General features: G+C 35.2%; 2 protein-coding genes across 4 annotated transcripts; both read right to left on the bottom strand.

Moving 5' to 3' along the window:
• Positions 1-2,646: 2,646 nt before the first annotated feature.
• Positions 2,647-11,075, bottom strand: LOC136235122 (uncharacterized). 3 transcript variants are annotated; one of them, XM_066024636.1, is made up of 9 exons: positions 10,673-11,075; positions 8,947-9,689; positions 8,291-8,552; positions 6,800-8,174; positions 5,816-5,952; positions 5,019-5,742; positions 4,845-4,926; positions 3,465-3,512; positions 2,647-3,089 (listed from the first exon to the last, which is right to left on the bottom strand). In XM_066024636.1, the coding sequence occupies exons 1-9, from the start codon at positions 10,968-10,970 to the stop codon at positions 2,889-2,891; spliced, it is 3,870 nt and encodes a 1,289-aa protein (XP_065880708.1). In that variant the 5' UTR covers positions 10,971-11,075; the 3' UTR covers positions 2,647-2,888. The 3 variants fall into 3 exon arrangements, with proteins under 3 accessions (XP_065880708.1, XP_065880710.1, XP_065880709.1); XM_066024638.1 differs by having other exon boundaries at positions 8,947-9,697; positions 10,673-10,810; XM_066024637.1 differs by lacking the exons at positions 2,647-3,089; positions 3,465-3,512 and adding an exon at positions 3,519-4,623.
• Positions 11,076-14,566: 3,491 nt separating this feature from the next.
• LOC136201109 (transcription factor bHLH84) lies at positions 14,567-16,365 on the bottom strand. The gene is made up of 4 exons (XM_065991688.1): positions 15,812-16,365; positions 15,217-15,438; positions 14,888-15,019; positions 14,567-14,799 (listed from the first exon to the last, which is right to left on the bottom strand). The coding sequence occupies exons 1-4, from the start codon at positions 16,304-16,306 to the stop codon at positions 14,707-14,709; spliced, it is 942 nt and encodes a 313-aa protein (XP_065847760.1). The 5' UTR covers positions 16,307-16,365; the 3' UTR covers positions 14,567-14,706.
• Positions 16,366-17,673: the final 1,308 nt, after the last annotated feature.

The following is a 17,673-nucleotide window of genomic DNA, read 5'->3' as shown; positions in this document are numbered from 1 at the left end:
ATTAGGTAGCTTATATTTGACTTAGTTTAACATATTTTTTTTTTTTTTTGAAGCTTATAGCTTTTAAGGTTCATGTAAACTTTACATTATTATGATATCCCATCTTGGGTAGTTAAATCTACTTATTATTTACAATTACGTGTTATAGTATTTTCTAACTAATTTTACTTGTTTAATTTAATATAAATTCAATTTAGTAAAAATAAATTTGATTTATAACCAATAATAAAATATAATTATATATATATATATATATATTTGATTCCAACATGAAAATGCAACCATTTTACTTACAGCAAGCGGCATCGCTAATATATTATAACTGTTAGTGTTTCACTGCTTTGTTTCACAATAACGAAATTTTCGTTGGTAATAATTCTTTTTTCGTCGGAAATCTATCGTGTTGTACATCTTTGGTTTAATTCACAACGGAAATTTTGTCAGTAATGAGACTTTCCGTCGTTAAAGAGAGCTTATATGATCATTTCATATGAGGGTTAGGGACTGAAAAACAGTCGTAAAGATTGGTTAGTAACTTAGCTACTATATTTAACGACTATATTATTGGTCGTAAAGTTTGTGGCCGAATCGATGAAATGGTCATTAATTGGTTACCAACCAGCTAGTTACTTACCGAATTGATTCGGTCGGTAACCCAAGAAAGATGGTCAGTAAGACCATTTAGGGACTGAATTGCGACCGAAATTTCGGTCCCTAACTACTGATTTTCTTGTAGATATACACCAAATAAATCATATATTGGACCAAAATTATTTAAGGAAAATAATATATATACTAAAATTATTTAAAGAAAATAATATATTACACAATAAAATAAATTATCAAAACCCCCAAAATAGGAAAATAATATTTAATACATCTATATATACACTTATATAACTTTCAAAATAATTCAAATACACCCCCTAAAACTAATAAAACCCACATATCCAAAAAGTGTGAAAACCCCCCAATACATATTTAGTACACTGAGAATTAATTTCTCATTACTCACTTGTTTGATTTGGGTTTGTAATATACTGTTCGAAAGCTCTCAAAGCATAGAATACGTTGACACATGTCAAGTTCTTCTAACCATTATTTATCCGATATATATTTAGGCCTCAAATTGCCAAAAAATCACAAACCAAAAGTGATTTTATAATTTATTTTGCACCTACCTAATTTATCAAAAACATTTTTACATTAATAGATATGACACATTTATTTATGACGCCACCCCTATCCGACCAACCCGAGTTATCCCGTCCACTTATCGTTTATTTTTTTAACGATTATCGTTTGTTTAGATTGACTGGTTTGAATTCCTTTTTATAATTTTTCTTCATTGGTCCTCCGACCCCGGTGTCTATACCAACCTTGGAAGTTCATAAATCCTAAACATTCAATTTCTCATATTAAAGTTGTGGGTAATCGTATTATTAGGGAGGAGTTGGATGTTTGTGACGTTGTTTGTGGATTAGATTATCAATGTGAGTTTATTAATAATGGAATTGTGAATGAGAATGTGAGTTCATGTATGTATGAGGAATGAGTGTTTGTAGATAAGGACATTGAAAAAACTCATGTTGAAAATGATGTTTAATAATCTAAATAACTTGCAACTTTATTAATCTAAATATAAATTTTTTGTTTAACAATTTAAGTAAGACATGCTAAATATATTAAAGTTTTATTTTTCCCTAAAGCAAAGCGAGAGTATCCTTCTAGTTTTTATATATGTGGTACTGTAAACCTATTTCAAATAGTAAAATTATAATTTCAAACACATATAAAATAATACCTTAATATAAATTTTTTATATACTTTTATGTATGAAAATGAGTTCGAATTTACAACATTCCACCCCTAAAACTTGAAGTATACTAAATGAGCTATGCTCCTTTACTAATCTCCATATATTTTTTACCTTTTTCTTTTATATAACTATAACTCATCTTTAATTAAAATTTTATTTTAAGAACCTCATTTGTAAATTATTTAACTACATATTTATTTTAATTTCCAAGACAAATTCAACCGTAATCGTATATCAAATAGTTAAAAACATAAAGGCTATTACAAATAGTTAAAAACATAAAGGCTTTGTTTGGATGAGGTGTGGCTTAATAGCCAGTACAATCAATGTATTTATTTGCCAAAAAAGTTGTGCATAGGAAGTATTAGCTAAAGTAAAAACTCAAGGCCGCCTCCAATTATGAAAAACAAAAATGCCTCAATTTAGTGAGTGAAGGTAATACAAACCGATTAATTTACAGTAAAAATGCCTCAATGAACTCGAGATATCTAAGAGATTTCATTATTAACAGTAAAAATAATGATACAATGTCGTGTTTAAACATTAATAAACATAATAAAATAGGCGAGCAAACTAGAGAATAGAGGTTAGACAGCTGAATTTGAAGAAACGAAAGATACTGTATATTTGGTTATATAAGCATTTACCAGCATGGACTCAATTTCTAACTGAATAAAATTGAACCTGCCTGCCTATAATCTCATTTCGGATGCAGCAGGTGTTCCAGGAAAAGTCTGTTTCCTGTTTACCTATTTCGGAAACGTGCCTGCAAGATTTCTACACACTAAAGCACTGGTTTTAAGATCCAAATAACATTACGAAACGAGTTAAAAAAAAATGTACTAATATTAATCACTCAATAGAGCAGAAGGCAACAGCAATGGCTTATTGCTTTCTGTTCCACGAGCAGCTCGAAGTGAACTTGAACAAGCATATCCACACATTTTGGATGTTATCCCAAAGAGGGACATCCTTTCCCAGAAAACACATTTTCCGTTTTAAGACCTCAAGAATCAACTACATTGTAGAGCTGAAACTTAGTAAATCTCCTTACTTCATAATATAACAATCAAACCCAATCAAAGTTCGTTTTGGGCAAAACCAAACCAATCAAGCAGTTTGATGCATTAGGTGCAATAGAGAGCATCGAGCATGTTTCCTGTGAGTAGGGAAGTATGAAGAGAAGTCGTGCCCATATTGATTTCACAGCCGGGATTTTAATTACTCCAGCACATTCCCTTTGCTTCAAGTATGATACGAAATCCTGAAACTGAAAAGTGGAAATACTTTCAATACAAATATACTATAAATAAACTAGCTTGCACTTTGTGGAAATCTTTGGTTTTGTATTCTATAGACAATAGCTACATGGCAAACGATGATGGTAGCATGAGTGCAGAAACATTTGAGTTTTTTTAGGAGAATATGCATTACTTAATCATGATTGGCAATCTTGTGAACACGTCACAGCTAAATGTTCATTTAAATGATTAATTACTCTCTAGGCAATTCAGTAAAGGACCAAATAGCCAAATAGTTCGAATAATTACAATTGTTGAGAGTACAAAGAAAATGAAACAATCAATGGATCAACTGTTCAATAATCAAGGGCAATAGAGACATGATAACAAATAAAACAACTTACGCCTTTTTGGTCACTGACAGAAGATGGGATCAACTGGCACACCTCCCTCTGCATTAAAAATCAAAACCCATAATAAAAATTGTGTGCACATAATATATATATATATAAGAGCATGGAACAATTAGGAAGTTTCCTTCATAATTGCATTTCGACTCTAATCTCAGCTCACCCAAGAGATGCCACTTTTGGCTACAGAGATTTTTTTTTTACTCTACTTTTTTTCAAACCATGGCCCAGGGAAAACAAGAAATATAAGAAAACAACTGACGTTAAGACCATAATACAGATAAAACACACCTAATAGATAATGAATACCAGATAGACATACCAACTGAAAGTTTTTAAGCCAACTAGTCTATTGGGCTAATTCAAGATCAGTTGTGTTGATATCAAGGCCACCTAGGACCATAGTTGTCAAATCGAGATTAGACTCATGAATCGAAATCCTCATTTTGTAAATCGTGACTCGTGAATCAAATCGAATTGTAAGATTCAGTTCAAATTCATAATATTATAAAAAATAAAATATTTACCACGTTGAACTCAAAATATTATCAAATATTAGTCTAGAAATGCAATTTTAATGTCAAAAAAGAAATCATATCAACCAAGTACTTCAAATTCAAATCCAATGCAAATGAAATCCTAATAAAACTAATTCGCAAATTGGATTCTGTTTAATAACTTAGTGGAGATGAAGAATTTGAATTTCTGATTCTGTTATTTTGCCTTATTGTCAACTTGATAATGATGGAATGAAGCTAGTTTGAGTTGATAACTTGATAAATAACAATCAGACTAGAGGAGAATGAGCTTGGTAGTTAGTGTTGTTGAAGTTTTTAATGAACGGTGATGAAGATCCGGCTCGAAATAGAGCTGAATCGAATCGTATGATTCGAATCCCGAATCGTAAGATTCTGTTATAATTTAGATTCGGCTAGAAATAAAGCTGAATTGAATCGTAAGATTCAAATCGCGAATCGTAAGATTCTAATAACAGTGCCTAGGACACCACTGTAAGGAGCACTTGATAGGTTTAGATATTTATGACAGAAACACTGTTCAATAATAATAATAGAAGTTGATGATTGTTGAGAAAGTTTCATGTAGCCAATTTTGTCCCAGAAACTAATGAGCATCTTAGCTGCAACATCATGACCTATCAAAAGACATAAGAAATGAGTTTGAAATACACCAATTTAAAAAGAACATATCAGCAGTACGTAGATGCCAATGTTTAGCATGCTCTGATGTGCACTATCATAATGAAGTATTTCCTTAATTCTGGAAAACCTTTAACATGAATAACTAATAACTTTATGACCTACAACTGGTTCCATAAACACAGAGGATTGAGTGCAGATAGATTCATGGACTCACTCTATGAGGTGGTGTACTGGTAAATGTTGATTTCACATGTCGAAAATCTGTTCGTTTGGTCATATCTAGTTTAGATGGCCACCTGCAACAGTGGTAAGTTAGGACTGCAAAATACTTTTCTTATTTCAATAAAACAGAACCCAATAATCAGGGAAATAAAGGTAATATTCTTACTCCACAGGTTCAGAAATTGAATTGGAGTATTTGCAAATATCAGATTCAATTCTGAGTGCATAAATCGTGCAATAATGAACGCCACTTTTACATAATGCACCTTGCCACTGAGATTGTTTGAACTTGCCAGAACTTTCCATATTACTTGATTCAGCAAGAGGTGGATTCGGAGGGGGTGAACTAGGCGGTGGAGGAGCAGGTGGCGGAGATGGTGGCAATGGAGGAGGTATTTCAGGCTGAGGAGGTAGAGATGCTATAGGTGGTGGTATAACAGGTGGAGGAATAGAATGGGGAAGGGGAGGTGGATGGGAAATATCTGCCTGAGGAGGCATTGATGGTAATGGTTGTGGTGGAACAGCAGGCAAGGAGAACATTTGGTCAAAGTGTTGAATGGGAGGTCGCTGAATCTGAGCAAGTGGAGTCACAGAAGCAGGTATAAAAGGAGGAGCAATGGTGCTACCCTGAAAGCTATTAGGCATTACCCCTGGCGTTACTGGGTTCAATGGGACATGATGATTTAATCCTCTTGAATCCCATGTACTGTTTGGAGGATGGTAAGCAGGTCGCATAAATTGAGATGGCTGGAATTGTTGTGGTGGGGGAATAGGTCGTCCCTGAGATCCCATGGGTAGACTAGGAATGCTCCCTGGTGTAGGTGGCAACTCAATTTCATTTTTCTTGTACATCCATATTTGTTCATGGGCAGCAGAAACAGCACGACCACCTGGAATCGGTCAATAATTTCAGCAGAGTGAATAAAGATAGACAAAAGTTTATTATAAGAAAAGGAACATCACCTCCGGATGAAGGGTCTAACCCCCCAAATGAATGTGCAATGCCATGATTCTCTGATTTCATTCTGGGAGATACAAGCTCCATTGAGCTGCTATCAGGCATTATTGGGAATGGTGCAGGATAGTTCTTGCCTGGTTGACTGACCAAATAAAAAGTAATGATATGTTGTTAGACTGAGGACTAAGGGGTAGAAAATATTGCTTTCTCATGCAAAAATTTACTCTGAAAAGATATTAGAGGGGAAAAATGTGAAAAGATTATGTTCATCAAAATATCATGTATATAATTGACACAACACAATTGAAACATGACTTGGACATGAGTGAAGTAATCATAGATTGTATCAAGCACCACCACCTATGCCAACATGCACAGGAATGAAAAGAGAGACTAACTGACCATGCAAAGTAGAGTCTGCAATAGAAAGAGAGTAGACAACAACAAACCGTAGGATTGGGAGATCGGGTGATTTGAAACAATAAATGCAAGTTATATTCAAACTCCTCTTGTTGAATACAGTTCTACCAAGTAAATATTACAAAATTTAAAAAGAAGTAACAATTATAAAAAAGAAAGATATCTACATATCTATTTTCCACCTAAGTTCACACAAGTATCTACTGTTCTGTATACATGACAGCAAACAAGTATCAACCACATTATAACACACTTCAAGAGAGGGGAAACAACAAAAAGCACTTTCTAGAGGAATTAATTGTAAAAAGGGGAGAGATAAACGTTAAAGAATGGTAGTTTCGGTCCAAGAACTTCCAGCTGTTGCCTATTGAAATTCTAGTTTCTACTAGTGAACTTGCACAAGACCAAAAAATCATCAGCATTCTGTTATCAATGCAACTCTAGAATAAAAATATTTTTAAAGCCCGCCAAGAAAGCAGACAAACACAAGATAATAAGAAAAAAAAACAATATCAACAAAAGCAATTTGGAGAATTATTAAGAAATTAACAGTTTAGAGGAATCAAAACCTGAATTCAATCTGAAAGAACATTCTGGGACAACTACGGAGATTTTTTAAAAGAGTATTTGCAGCATCAACATTGCTGCAGTCAACAAACCAACCACACCCCATCTGCACATTTGCTCTTATCAACCTAGTAATAGACCCCATATTAGCAATAGCAAGATTGCAAACAGCCATTAGCTCATCATCTGCAATACCTGGAGGGCTAACATTTGGCATACAAATCCACAGTGAGGTTGATGGTAAACGATCTACATCCCTTGTGCCAGTAGTAATGCTGCTTCCAGATGCATAATTGTCAAAATAATTTGATTTTTGCTTAATGTTGTATTTTGCACATAACGAAGCAAGTAAAGAAGATATGTGAGACATCCTTGTTCTACAGCTTTCAGAAGGACTCTCAAGCATAGGTTGAGCATGAGGTGATTCCATCTTGCACATGCTTCCAGTATTATTCGTTCTTATGTCAGCATGGATCGGGGTTGACATAGATCTTCCACAGTCAAATTGAGGCAATGAAACATAAGCTGATCCTGCATTAAAAGGTTGCAAATAGTTGCTTTTTTCTTTCCGATACTGCCTGAGATGTGCCATAACAGCAGTAGCTTCTTCTGGAGTCTCAAACTCCATCAGTACTGCACCTTCATGGCCTAGATCAGTAACCATATAAGGACCCTTATAAAGTACTTTCCTTGATTCATGCAGCATTTCATCCCTTGCCCACTGACTTGTGATATTTCCAACATATACATGACAACTAGAACCAACAGCAACACCATTCATAGCACCTCTAGTTCCCAAACCTATATCCATGAACTTGATCTTCCAGGGATAATTACATCGCATATACTCTCGAGCCTTTATGGCATCTCTTAGACTCCTGTATTCCACCAAGGCAAATCCTTTCATAGGAAACAAGAAAAACTGTTCTATATGACCAAATCTATCCAACTGAAATCTCAAATGAGCTTCTGAAACATCAGGGCCCAGAGAACCCAACCAGAGCTGTCGAGAAGCAGAGAAAATATCCATTGCAGCAGGGTCCCCATCACATAACCAAAAAGTTTGAGACATTGAGCCATATGGTGCCCCCATATGATGATGCTTAGGCGAAGCAAAAGGGTTACTAATGTTTCCACTTGCAGACCTCATGGCAGGTGAACCAAAATCCACATTTGAAGCTGGACTCTTGTCCATGTGGACATTAAGGTTTCTTCCTTCAAATGAATTACTCCTACAGTCTAATGTTCTTTTGACAGGTGAAATCGTCTGTTGGTTCGTAAAGTCCCTAGGTACAGAAGACATGCCATGCGTAGAATTTGCAGGATCACTTGTCTCAAAAACCATGGATCTTGACCCTTCATTATCAATACTAATATCTGCATTTGAGAACAAATGAGCTTAGAGGAGAGATATTGACCTGCATAACCTGAAAATTTTCCGGAAAAAACAATAATTGCGTGATAAATCTACGACAACTGAGTGCTTCACTTACCATCACTATCAGGCAGTCCACTTGAGATTTCATGTTGATCAGAGATCCTAGGCACTAAGCTCTGTTTGTTGATAAATTTTGATGAATCAGATTCATCCTCATCACTGTCTACTTGGCTGTCGTTACTAAGTTCTGTATATGATTCAAAGATCCTTTGCAGGGTGGATCTAATATCTGATGCAGCTATAAAAGATGGCATGTTGCATAGCTTTTTATACTTTGAGAACATCCACCTTCTTAATGATGTATTGCTACCAAGCACCTATATGACAGAAATTTCAGAAGCAGAATTTTCAAAGAAAACACGAGAACAAAATTGGTAATTACCTATTGACTTTCAACTTCATGGAAATTATATTTAGTGGTTCACATGTTCAAGAAATTAAGGAGAATCTAGATGAAGTCAGTTTCAGAAAAGTTAATAGGAAGAAGAAGATAGAAGTCCACACAGACAGAAATTATCTGCTTTCACCAATTAATTTCAGAAACAAGATTGAAACAGTTATTCTATGCTTTCCTTTATTCAAAGATATATCTCCAGAACGAGAGGTACAATAACAGACACCATGTGATATCATTGTCCATTAAGGACAAGGATAATAAAAAACAAGACTTCTGAAATAATGTTTAAGTCCTGGAGAAATCTAAATCATTACCATCTGCAGCAAGCAGTTCGCTGTACCAGAATGTGAATCTGCTGAAACATGGTTGCAAACAGATATAAGCTCTGTATCATTAGTTCCATTGCCTTCAACACTTGTTCCATTACAATTTTCACATGACTCTGGTTTATCATGTGCTCTAGCAAACAGATGAGGCCAAATGTTATCATCAAGCTTGCTTGTCACTTGGCTAAGAAAACACTGTGCTTCATAAACACCCTTAGGGGCAGTAAATTTGAACAGTTCAAAACATGCTGCAAGCAAATCTTTTGGATGAGAAATGAAGATACGAAGCAGACATAATGCACGAATCTTGGACAATTTAACTGTTGCAGTTTGGTTTTCATTAGATATTTTTTGCTTTAGCTCAGAGAAGGCCTCATTTGAACCCTGTATCTTCTGTATTTCCTTATCAATGATCTGAAAAATATCCTTTCCTTCAAAAGATGACATGAAAAAGGAGAACACATTCTGAAAAACTGAAGAGCTGATGCCTCGGAGCACAGATGAGGTTGGAGGCCCTAATGAAGCAGCATGACAGATGTCAACTAAACCAAAAATACAGGCTTTCGAAGTCTCTGTTGACACCCCATCGAAATCCTCTCCACTATTAATTACGGCTACATTCCAGTTATGCATATTGATAACGACTTTAGCAGCAGCTTCAAGAGCAGTTGGACAGTATGATGCATAGCGAGGAATAAGATCAGCTACTATACGTTGTGCACTACTACAACCTGCAACACTAGCACCATATATGCCATTAAATTCTTTCATGTTTTCCTCTCCCTAATATTTACTTCCTATGCTTTTATATGAACTTTGCAAGGTGAGTCAAAAATATGAGAATCTGGCTTGCTTTCTTGAGGATTCAGTTCGTATAATGATACATAAGAAGCCTATAGTACAGCAAAAAAGTAGCATGCGTCATCATAATAGTTCTTAATATTTGACATTTATTTGAGCTTGAATTACTAAAAGATAAAAAACTGCAATAAGAAGAAATGTTTGAGCTTGAATTACATGCCAGAACAAAACAATGCCCTCAGTATACCAATTCTCAAATGAAGGGACAACATATTCATATTCATATTAAATGGACAAAGAACCATTGCATACTTCACATTTGCAACTAGTCAACTACTCAACCATCAATGATTTGAGCCCAAAAATAAAGATGTAACTTGTCTTCTAATAGCAGTAATAAAATATGAGAGTTTCATGTCAGGGAAAGTCTGTAGAGGATTTTGCCTGCCAGTATGGTTGCAAGAGAAAACAGGCAAATCATCAAGGGCCAGCCTCAAGAAGTTCTTGCATTATGTTGACTTACAATCAAAGTGCATGGGCGGAGCAATGTGATTAGCTTTAAAAGCTAAATCCTGCTCTTCTAGTAACTAGATGTAGATTATGAATCAACAAACAAACAACCAACCTACCATGTTAGAATAAGTTTGTCTTGCATTCCTGCTCTATAGCAATATTTAGATGTCAATGTTCAATTTTTCAAAAAGATGTAGTACCTTCCTCGTTTAACCAAAATAAAATGGAAAACTGATGCTAAAATTGTTAGGTTTCCAAATAATAATAAAAACATTAAAACCTACCAAAAAAAAAAGATAGGTTCCAATTGAACACAATTCAACAAGTTACAAAAATGCATATGCAGCAAATAATCGAAATCTTAAGCAGGAAAAGGGAAAGCAAACACAAAATGCCCTACCTTTTGAAGCGGAAATGAGAGAGAGATAAGCTTGCTCAACGTCAGGAATGTGGCGCCCCCCTTTCTGAGAAATGGAAAACTTAAGGCGCTTATAGATATCGTAAACGCTTTTAATTTCGTCTCTGTTTCTCCGTCTCGAAAGAATTTCGTCTTGGGAGAGTGGTGGAGGTGTTGCTGGAGGAGGAGGTACGGAACTCCGTGACTCAGCAGGGATATCCGGGGATTGTTCCGGAGGAGGTGTTTCGGATAGAGTCTCGAAGAGCCTCCGCTTCTTGAGAGGCTGCTCGGACGAGGCCATGTCTCGAAAAGATGCACTATCTCTGGTTCAGTGAAGCATGAAAGTTTCAGTAGTTCGATTGACGGACGAATTTTCGCAGTAGGGTTTATAATTCCTAATGTACCCCTGTGGCTGGTTCCTATTACGCGAAGAAGGTTCAAAATTGTTTTTATCATTATTTTTTTTTGGAAGTTAGATCTTATCTTTACCGATGTTAAAATTTTAAGTCTTTATTAGTTGTCAAACTATTTGAGCTCGGTTCGGTGAAAGCTCGGTTCGATAGTACTCGATTCGAGTTCAGGATCGGCTCGAGTACTAACGAACTGAGTTCGAGCTTCCTCAGGTTCGGCTCGAAAGCTCGCGAGCAAGCTCGATTATTTTTAATTACTGTATATATTTTATTATATATATATTTAATATATATTACATTGATTATTATTAGTTTTCATCACAATTCACAATTCAAATAATATTTAACCCATAAAAAATGATGCAAAAATTTTAGACATTTAAGTCTTCAGCTAGACAATTAGGTTTTGATAAGGAACAAAATACATTACAAACTTTAGTATCATCTACTATTGTGGAATCTCGACAATAATATGATTGTTTTTCTTTGTAAATATTTCAAACTCATATGGAGTATGTTATAAGACTTTTTTATTTTCTACGCTGCTTATTCTATGCATGTATGATGAATTTGGTTAAATCTCGTTAGAAGCTCGATAAGGCTCGGTCAGTTTCGGCCAAAGCTCGGCTCGGTCAAAACTCGTCAAAACTCGGCTCGGTCAAAGCTTATCAAAACTCGGTTCAAGAGGGCTTGACTTGAGATATTAACGAGCCAATAAGGTTATTTAGGTCTTTCTACCTTTTGGGTATTAGGTGGGTCCCACTCTTTTTAAGTTAGAAATGGTCAAACAGGCGTGGAGCAGTCATAAACCGGTGAAACGCACTTAAATGTCTAGTCACTCATACTTAGGGTATATTTTTAAGACAAAATGTAACCCACCTACCAAAGTGTGAACTGTGGTATAATTTAAGTACCATTTATGTAATTTACTAGATTAAATTCTAAAAGTCCAATTGAAAAACTATAATTTGACAGAAATAAAGTTTAAAAAGCAGTTGGCCGACTAACCCATTCCAATGCCTAAGTCAGTTCAAGATAAGACTTGAGCATGAACATAACACTAAATCAAAGCTAGGATATAAGCCTAATGAATGAATGAAGTAATATACCTTTAGTTGAGCTTACTCTATTTATACTGGGATCGAGCTGTAGATGACGGTTCTGAGTTTAGGAACGGAATGCGCTATGTATCACTCATTGATAGGTGAACATGTGCCCGGATATCAGAGCTTGATATCCTTCTAGCCTACTAGGCCTGCAATTCACGGGATCAAATGTAATTGTTGTAATGGGTGGATTCTTGACCGGCTCTTTTGAGACTTTCCGAATCAGGGTCTCCAATATGAATTCGTATCTACCAGTTTTGTTATAGTGGCGCCATGTGTTCTCTTTTCCCTAGTGTTGGCCTGGGTTTTGTAAGTGCCACGTGGCAAGTTTATATGTACTGATATCAGATGTCCCTCTCAGGTCTAATTTATCATTCTTTAGGATGAGAAATCATTGGCTTCAGGAAGTCTTGTACTTGTTAATTCCTGATAAGTTGAAGGAGGGGTTGATCTTTGATAATTTTTTGATTTTTTACGAGAAATGAGAGACTTAAAAGAAGATTTTACGGACTCCTAACAATTGATTTGCATGTTGCTTAGTCTGATTATAAATGCAGCTGTTAAAGCATATTTTTGTGCTTTTGGACACCTTTTGAGCTGACAGTGGTTTATATATGTTCGCCACGTGTCCCAGTTTTGTATTTTTTATGGGGTGTGTCAAGAACAGTTAATGCTCCCTAACCATTATTTATTAGTAATGATGACCCCGTCGTTTCACTTAAAGTCCGTTAATGCTATTAACTGATTAACAACATTTATCTTGACCAAGCTCAACGTATTGAACTTATTGTGCAAACCCATTGGTAAATGAATAAACTCTCGTTTCTGCCTAAGTGCAAGCATAAGTTTTCTATAAATTGAATGTCATATAAAAAAAGGCAGGTATGAGGTGTTCAAAAATCAAATTACGACTCGTTCATAATGATTTTTTACTTTTCAATCAGTATAAAATCAACAAGTGTATGAGCACTAGTGCTTGAATAGATTTCTTCAACATATTGAAGAAAAAACCTTTGATCTTGCCCTATGGCAAGATCGTCCACCTAGATTGTCTACGACATCAGCTTTTGTATTTAAATTCTGCATCACCATAGCGTGGAGCACAATTGCTTCCACGTTGTCCCATTTAACCCTTTTATCCAATTTACAACTGTCACCTTTTTTTAATAAATTCTTCAACTTAATTAACTGATATGGAAAGTGAACTAATTTAGGTGATTTATAATACATGAAAATCATTAGCATTGTTAATTGTACAAATACAAATAACTAACATATATAATCAAAAATACATTTTCGATCCATATAAAATCGCCCAAAAAATATTTCTGATATTCTCGAATTTTTATATAAAAATTCATAATTTATGAACAATTAAAAAATATTTTATATTAGATTAAAATGATTTTAGAATATTTTAAAAATAAAAAAAAATAAATATTATATTTGTCCAAAATTATATAAACTACACCAAAAAATCAAAAATAAAAAGATATGGTCCGAAAAGATTTGGAGGCCAGAAAACCATCGGAAGCCACCCAACATGTTGACACGCGTGCCATGCGGTGCGCACAAATTGACCATTAAATTGCCACGTGCGCGACATGTGAAAGATGGCTAATTTAGAAGCATGTGACGCACCTGTAGAGGTGCATAGGACCCATGCGCCGCCATCTGTTGGTCATGCAATTTGGTCCAATTTAGGATTTTTGAGGGCCATGATCACGTTGGTGAAGTCTGTTTGTCCTTACACAAATAGAAACTAGAGTTTGAGGCGCACGCACTCTCGGTTGAAACATAAACTCGCACTATTCCAAATCTGAAAACCCTAAATCACAAATTAGACAGTTCTATGTGATTTTAGTATCATTTTTCACCAAAAAAGTCTAAAAAATACGTAATCATTCCCAATAAACACATGCCTACTACTTATATTAATTCCAACATGTCCAAATTACGTTTTTCTTCATATCTGTTGATAAAAAAAATGACAGAACACGAGATATGTGGCTCTAAAACCAATGAAGATTTATAACACATATATAAACAAATACGACTGCCGATTATCAGGTTACCTTTTGTAGTACAGAAACATGTTAGAGTTGATTGCAGTGGAAGAATGGAAACCACGATTTACGTGTTAACAGTAACGAATCAACTACGCCAATATTAGTCCAAAGAAAGCATGATGGACCCACAAACTAAGAGCACAGTTGAGAGAGAAGGGAGGGAGGCACATGGCCTAGGGGAGAGGGAGCCTATAGAGCTCTCTCTCTTTGAACTTATGCATGAATTGCAATTAAAAAAAAATATCTGAAACTGAGATTTCAAGAATACTTTTATTATTATTATTAATAATAATTATACAATTAATGGGACAAATAACAAGCAGATAATAAGATTAAATATATGTCATTTATTAGTGGTATTTGATATTAAACATTTATAGAAGTTAATTACTAGTAAATATGAAAATAAATATTCTCATTTGAAAGTAATGGCAGCTTGGTTTTATTAAAGATCATAGAAGCATAGAGATCTTCTGGTTGAGCCCAATGTCCATTCCATTGTAAGCGATAGGCGCGTACATCCACATTTCATCAGAGCTTAAAAGCTACAAAATCAACATTATAATAAACATTAATTAAAATTACTACAGTAATTAGTAATTAGTTAATTTGAATGAATTAGTAATTAATTACCTTGATCTGAAGCTGCAAAAACTTGACATATTCTACTGCCTCCTCTAGCATTGTACTGATATCAACCTTTGTTCCATTAGGTACCAGGTTTTGTAAAACCCTCAGTCGCTCGTTTATCCTCTCCCTTCTTTTCTGCAAGTTTAATAAACATGTTAATTTACTGAATCTGAAATAGAATAGTGGGTCGGGCTAGAAGTACCGAGCAAAGAATGAACTGAATTACATTTTGGAAATAGAGATGGAGTGATTGAGACTTATTAATTAGGTGAATTTCTGAGATATGTAAATGCATTTTAAAGCGGACAATATGTTAATTAAAAAAGAATTACCCGTGCGTAGAGGCTTTGGGGATCGGTGGCAGAACCTCGGCCAGCTCTTGCCTTTCCACTGGAATTGAGAGCTTCAGACATTTTGGAATCCTGAGATCCATTGTCCTCCTCTGAACTGCAGCTGGTTGAGCTTTGTCCTTCTTCTCCACCATTTTTCTCTTCTTCCTCTTTGCTCTTTGGACTCAAGTTTTTCTTTGCCTTCACATTCTTCTTATTCGCTACCTGCATTTTATTCAATTGGCAATGAAATCAGTGGCCGAACCCGAACAAAACACTCGAGGGATTAATAGACGAAAATGTGTCAAAAATTACAGAATGTATCAGATAGGGACAATTCCATACAGATCCCTCACTAAAAACAAATCTTATAAAACATTTATATTTAGCGATAGATAACTGCATCGAAATAATTTAACGACGATAATTCATTCCGTAATTATAATTTAGCGGCGGATAAATCCTTTCTAACTATAGTTACCGACGGAAAGTTCTTGTATTAGCGACGAATAGTTCATCGAATTAGAATTTTTCTTTTTTTCCCCTAATACAGGAGGATTCAATTTATTTAGTTATTGGATTGAATAAATGTACTTACGTCTTTTGTAACCCGAGTCTTCTTCTTGGCGTTGTCGGAAGGATTGACTTGTGATTTGGGGATATCGAACTTTCTTTTGGCAGGAAGAGTATGATCTGAATTGGTGATATTTTGATTGATAGAAGCAGGTTCTGTGATTGAAATTTCAGGGAGCACGGGGACAAAAGTGTTTGAATTTTTCTCATCCACGATACAAAAATCCATGGACATTGAATTATCACTAAAAAAATAAGTCTCCTGAGGAGCCATAAAACTAGTGCTACAGTTACTGCTACTGCTATTTTCCTGAGAAAGAAGATGAAAATCGGGATTGAGAGCATTCCAGGAATAAAAGACACTCTCATTGGTTAATTCAGGATTTGGGGTGAAATCAAGAAATTGATCAGAATTAGAGAAATCAAGGTGATGATGATGATCTTGTGTGGAGAAGATTCTGGTAAAATCCCAATCTCCATCTGGAAAAGCTCCTCCGTGAAAATTAGTCTCCATATCCATTCTCTGAAGCTTGAAGAGGATAGTGAGAGTGCTAATTAATGAATTAGTAGTAATTAAGCAAGCTTGATTGGAACAAGTAATAATAAGCAAGTATATATACCCAACCGTACAGAAGAATTTGGAAGTATTTGACTTGATTAATGTTATAATAATGAGTTTGAGTTTTTAATAACCAATCATTCTAATGGCGTAGGTAGGTCTTCATTCTCTGTAACTGAACTCAGGAGTCCACTCTGTGGGGCCTAAACCAGGCAAAGGACAACTAACATTATTCATTATAAAATAATAAACACATGAGATCAAGAGCAATTAGAATGCTAAAGAGCTTATTCAGACAATCATTATAGTGATTAACTAGACTCATCTTAATTATATGGGAAAATTACAAAAATGGGTGTAATGGGAGGCTTATTATTGTTCAACTTACATATATAGACTGATTTAATTTGAAATACCCATAATACCCTTCATATATATAAGACACTTAATCAGATCATCCCCTCTTCTCTCTTGTTACGCGATAAATCTCACTCTCATTCGCGATTTTCTCTCTCTTTTTTTTCCTTAAGATCCTTCATCAATCAAAGCCCAAGACTTGTCATGTAAGTATGATGCTAGTTTCATATGGTTAAATCGCTTTGAACTCGTTGATGTTAGTTTCAGCAGCAGTTTACTTTTGAGGTTAGAAATTTGTAAATCTGAACTTCGTGCGGAAGATCGCGTGCTTCGCATATTCTGATTTCGTTTCGCGAAATCTTAATATGCGAAGTCTATTGAAGGCTGTGTATGCGTTTGTTATTCGCATACTTCGCGGAATTCGCATATGGAATATACGCGAAGTATGCGAAGATATGGTGTTCCAGCATTGGGTTCGCACACTTCGCATAATTTACGTAGTTGCGAAGTATGCGAAGTCTGCGAATGTATTTGCGAAATATGCGAATTCGCATATTCGAATAACTGCGAATTATGCGAAGTGTATGTTATTTCATGATGTTATTTCATTCTGTTATCTCATTCTTTTTTTTTTGTTTATTATTGATAGAAGCATGTCAGACCAGTTTGTGTTGTGTGTGATCATGTGGAATGGCCGGTGGAAAACAGTTGGTAAAACCATGACATACGAGGGGGGCGAGAAGAAATTGCTGAAGCTGTCTCCGGGATTGAGCTTGGAAAGGCTGCAAGAGATAGTATACACTACTGCTCATGTTGATCCAATGTCATTTGATCTGCGTATGACTATGCAGTTAACTATCGGACGAAAGCAACTACCTGGGGCAGTAGTTCCGATTGTTGATTCAAGTGATGTTGAGTGTTTTTTAGATTATTGTCGGATGAAAACTGACGCTGTTACCCCACTATATGCT

This window comes from Euphorbia lathyris, chromosome 7, assembly GCF_963576675.1.
Source record: "Euphorbia lathyris chromosome 7, ddEupLath1.1, whole genome shotgun sequence".
Lineage (NCBI taxonomy): Eukaryota > Viridiplantae > Streptophyta > Magnoliopsida > Malpighiales > Euphorbiaceae > Euphorbia > Euphorbia lathyris.
Note: the sequence above shows the minus strand (reverse complement) of the source record. Positions and strands in the feature narration are given on the sequence as shown.

Bases quoted from the DNA above. Each gene is read 5' to 3' on its own strand.
- LOC136235122 (XM_066024636.1), bottom strand. From the start codon at position 10,970: ATGGCCTCGTCCGAGCAGCCTCTCAAGAAGCGGAGGCTCTTCGAGACT. The intron at 5,743-5,815 runs GTGATGTTCCTT...GACCGATTCCAG, and splicing joins GTTAGACCCTTCATCCGGAG to GTGGTCGTGCTGTTTCTGCT. The intron at 3,090-3,464 runs GTAAGTTGTTTT...TCCACTTTTCAG, and splicing joins CTGTCAGTGACCAAAAAGGC to TTTCAGGATTTCGTATCATA.
- LOC136201109 (XM_065991688.1), bottom strand. From the start codon at position 16,306: ATGGATATGGAGACTAATTTTCACGGAGGAGCTTTTCCAGATGGAGAT. The intron at 15,439-15,811 runs GTAAGTACATTT...AATAAAATGCAG, and splicing joins AGACTCGGGTTACAAAAGAC to GTAGCGAATAAGAAGAATGT. The intron at 15,020-15,216 runs GTAATTCTTTTT...TTAAACTTGCAG, and splicing joins CCCAAAGCCTCTACGCACGG to AAAAGAAGGGAGAGGATAAA.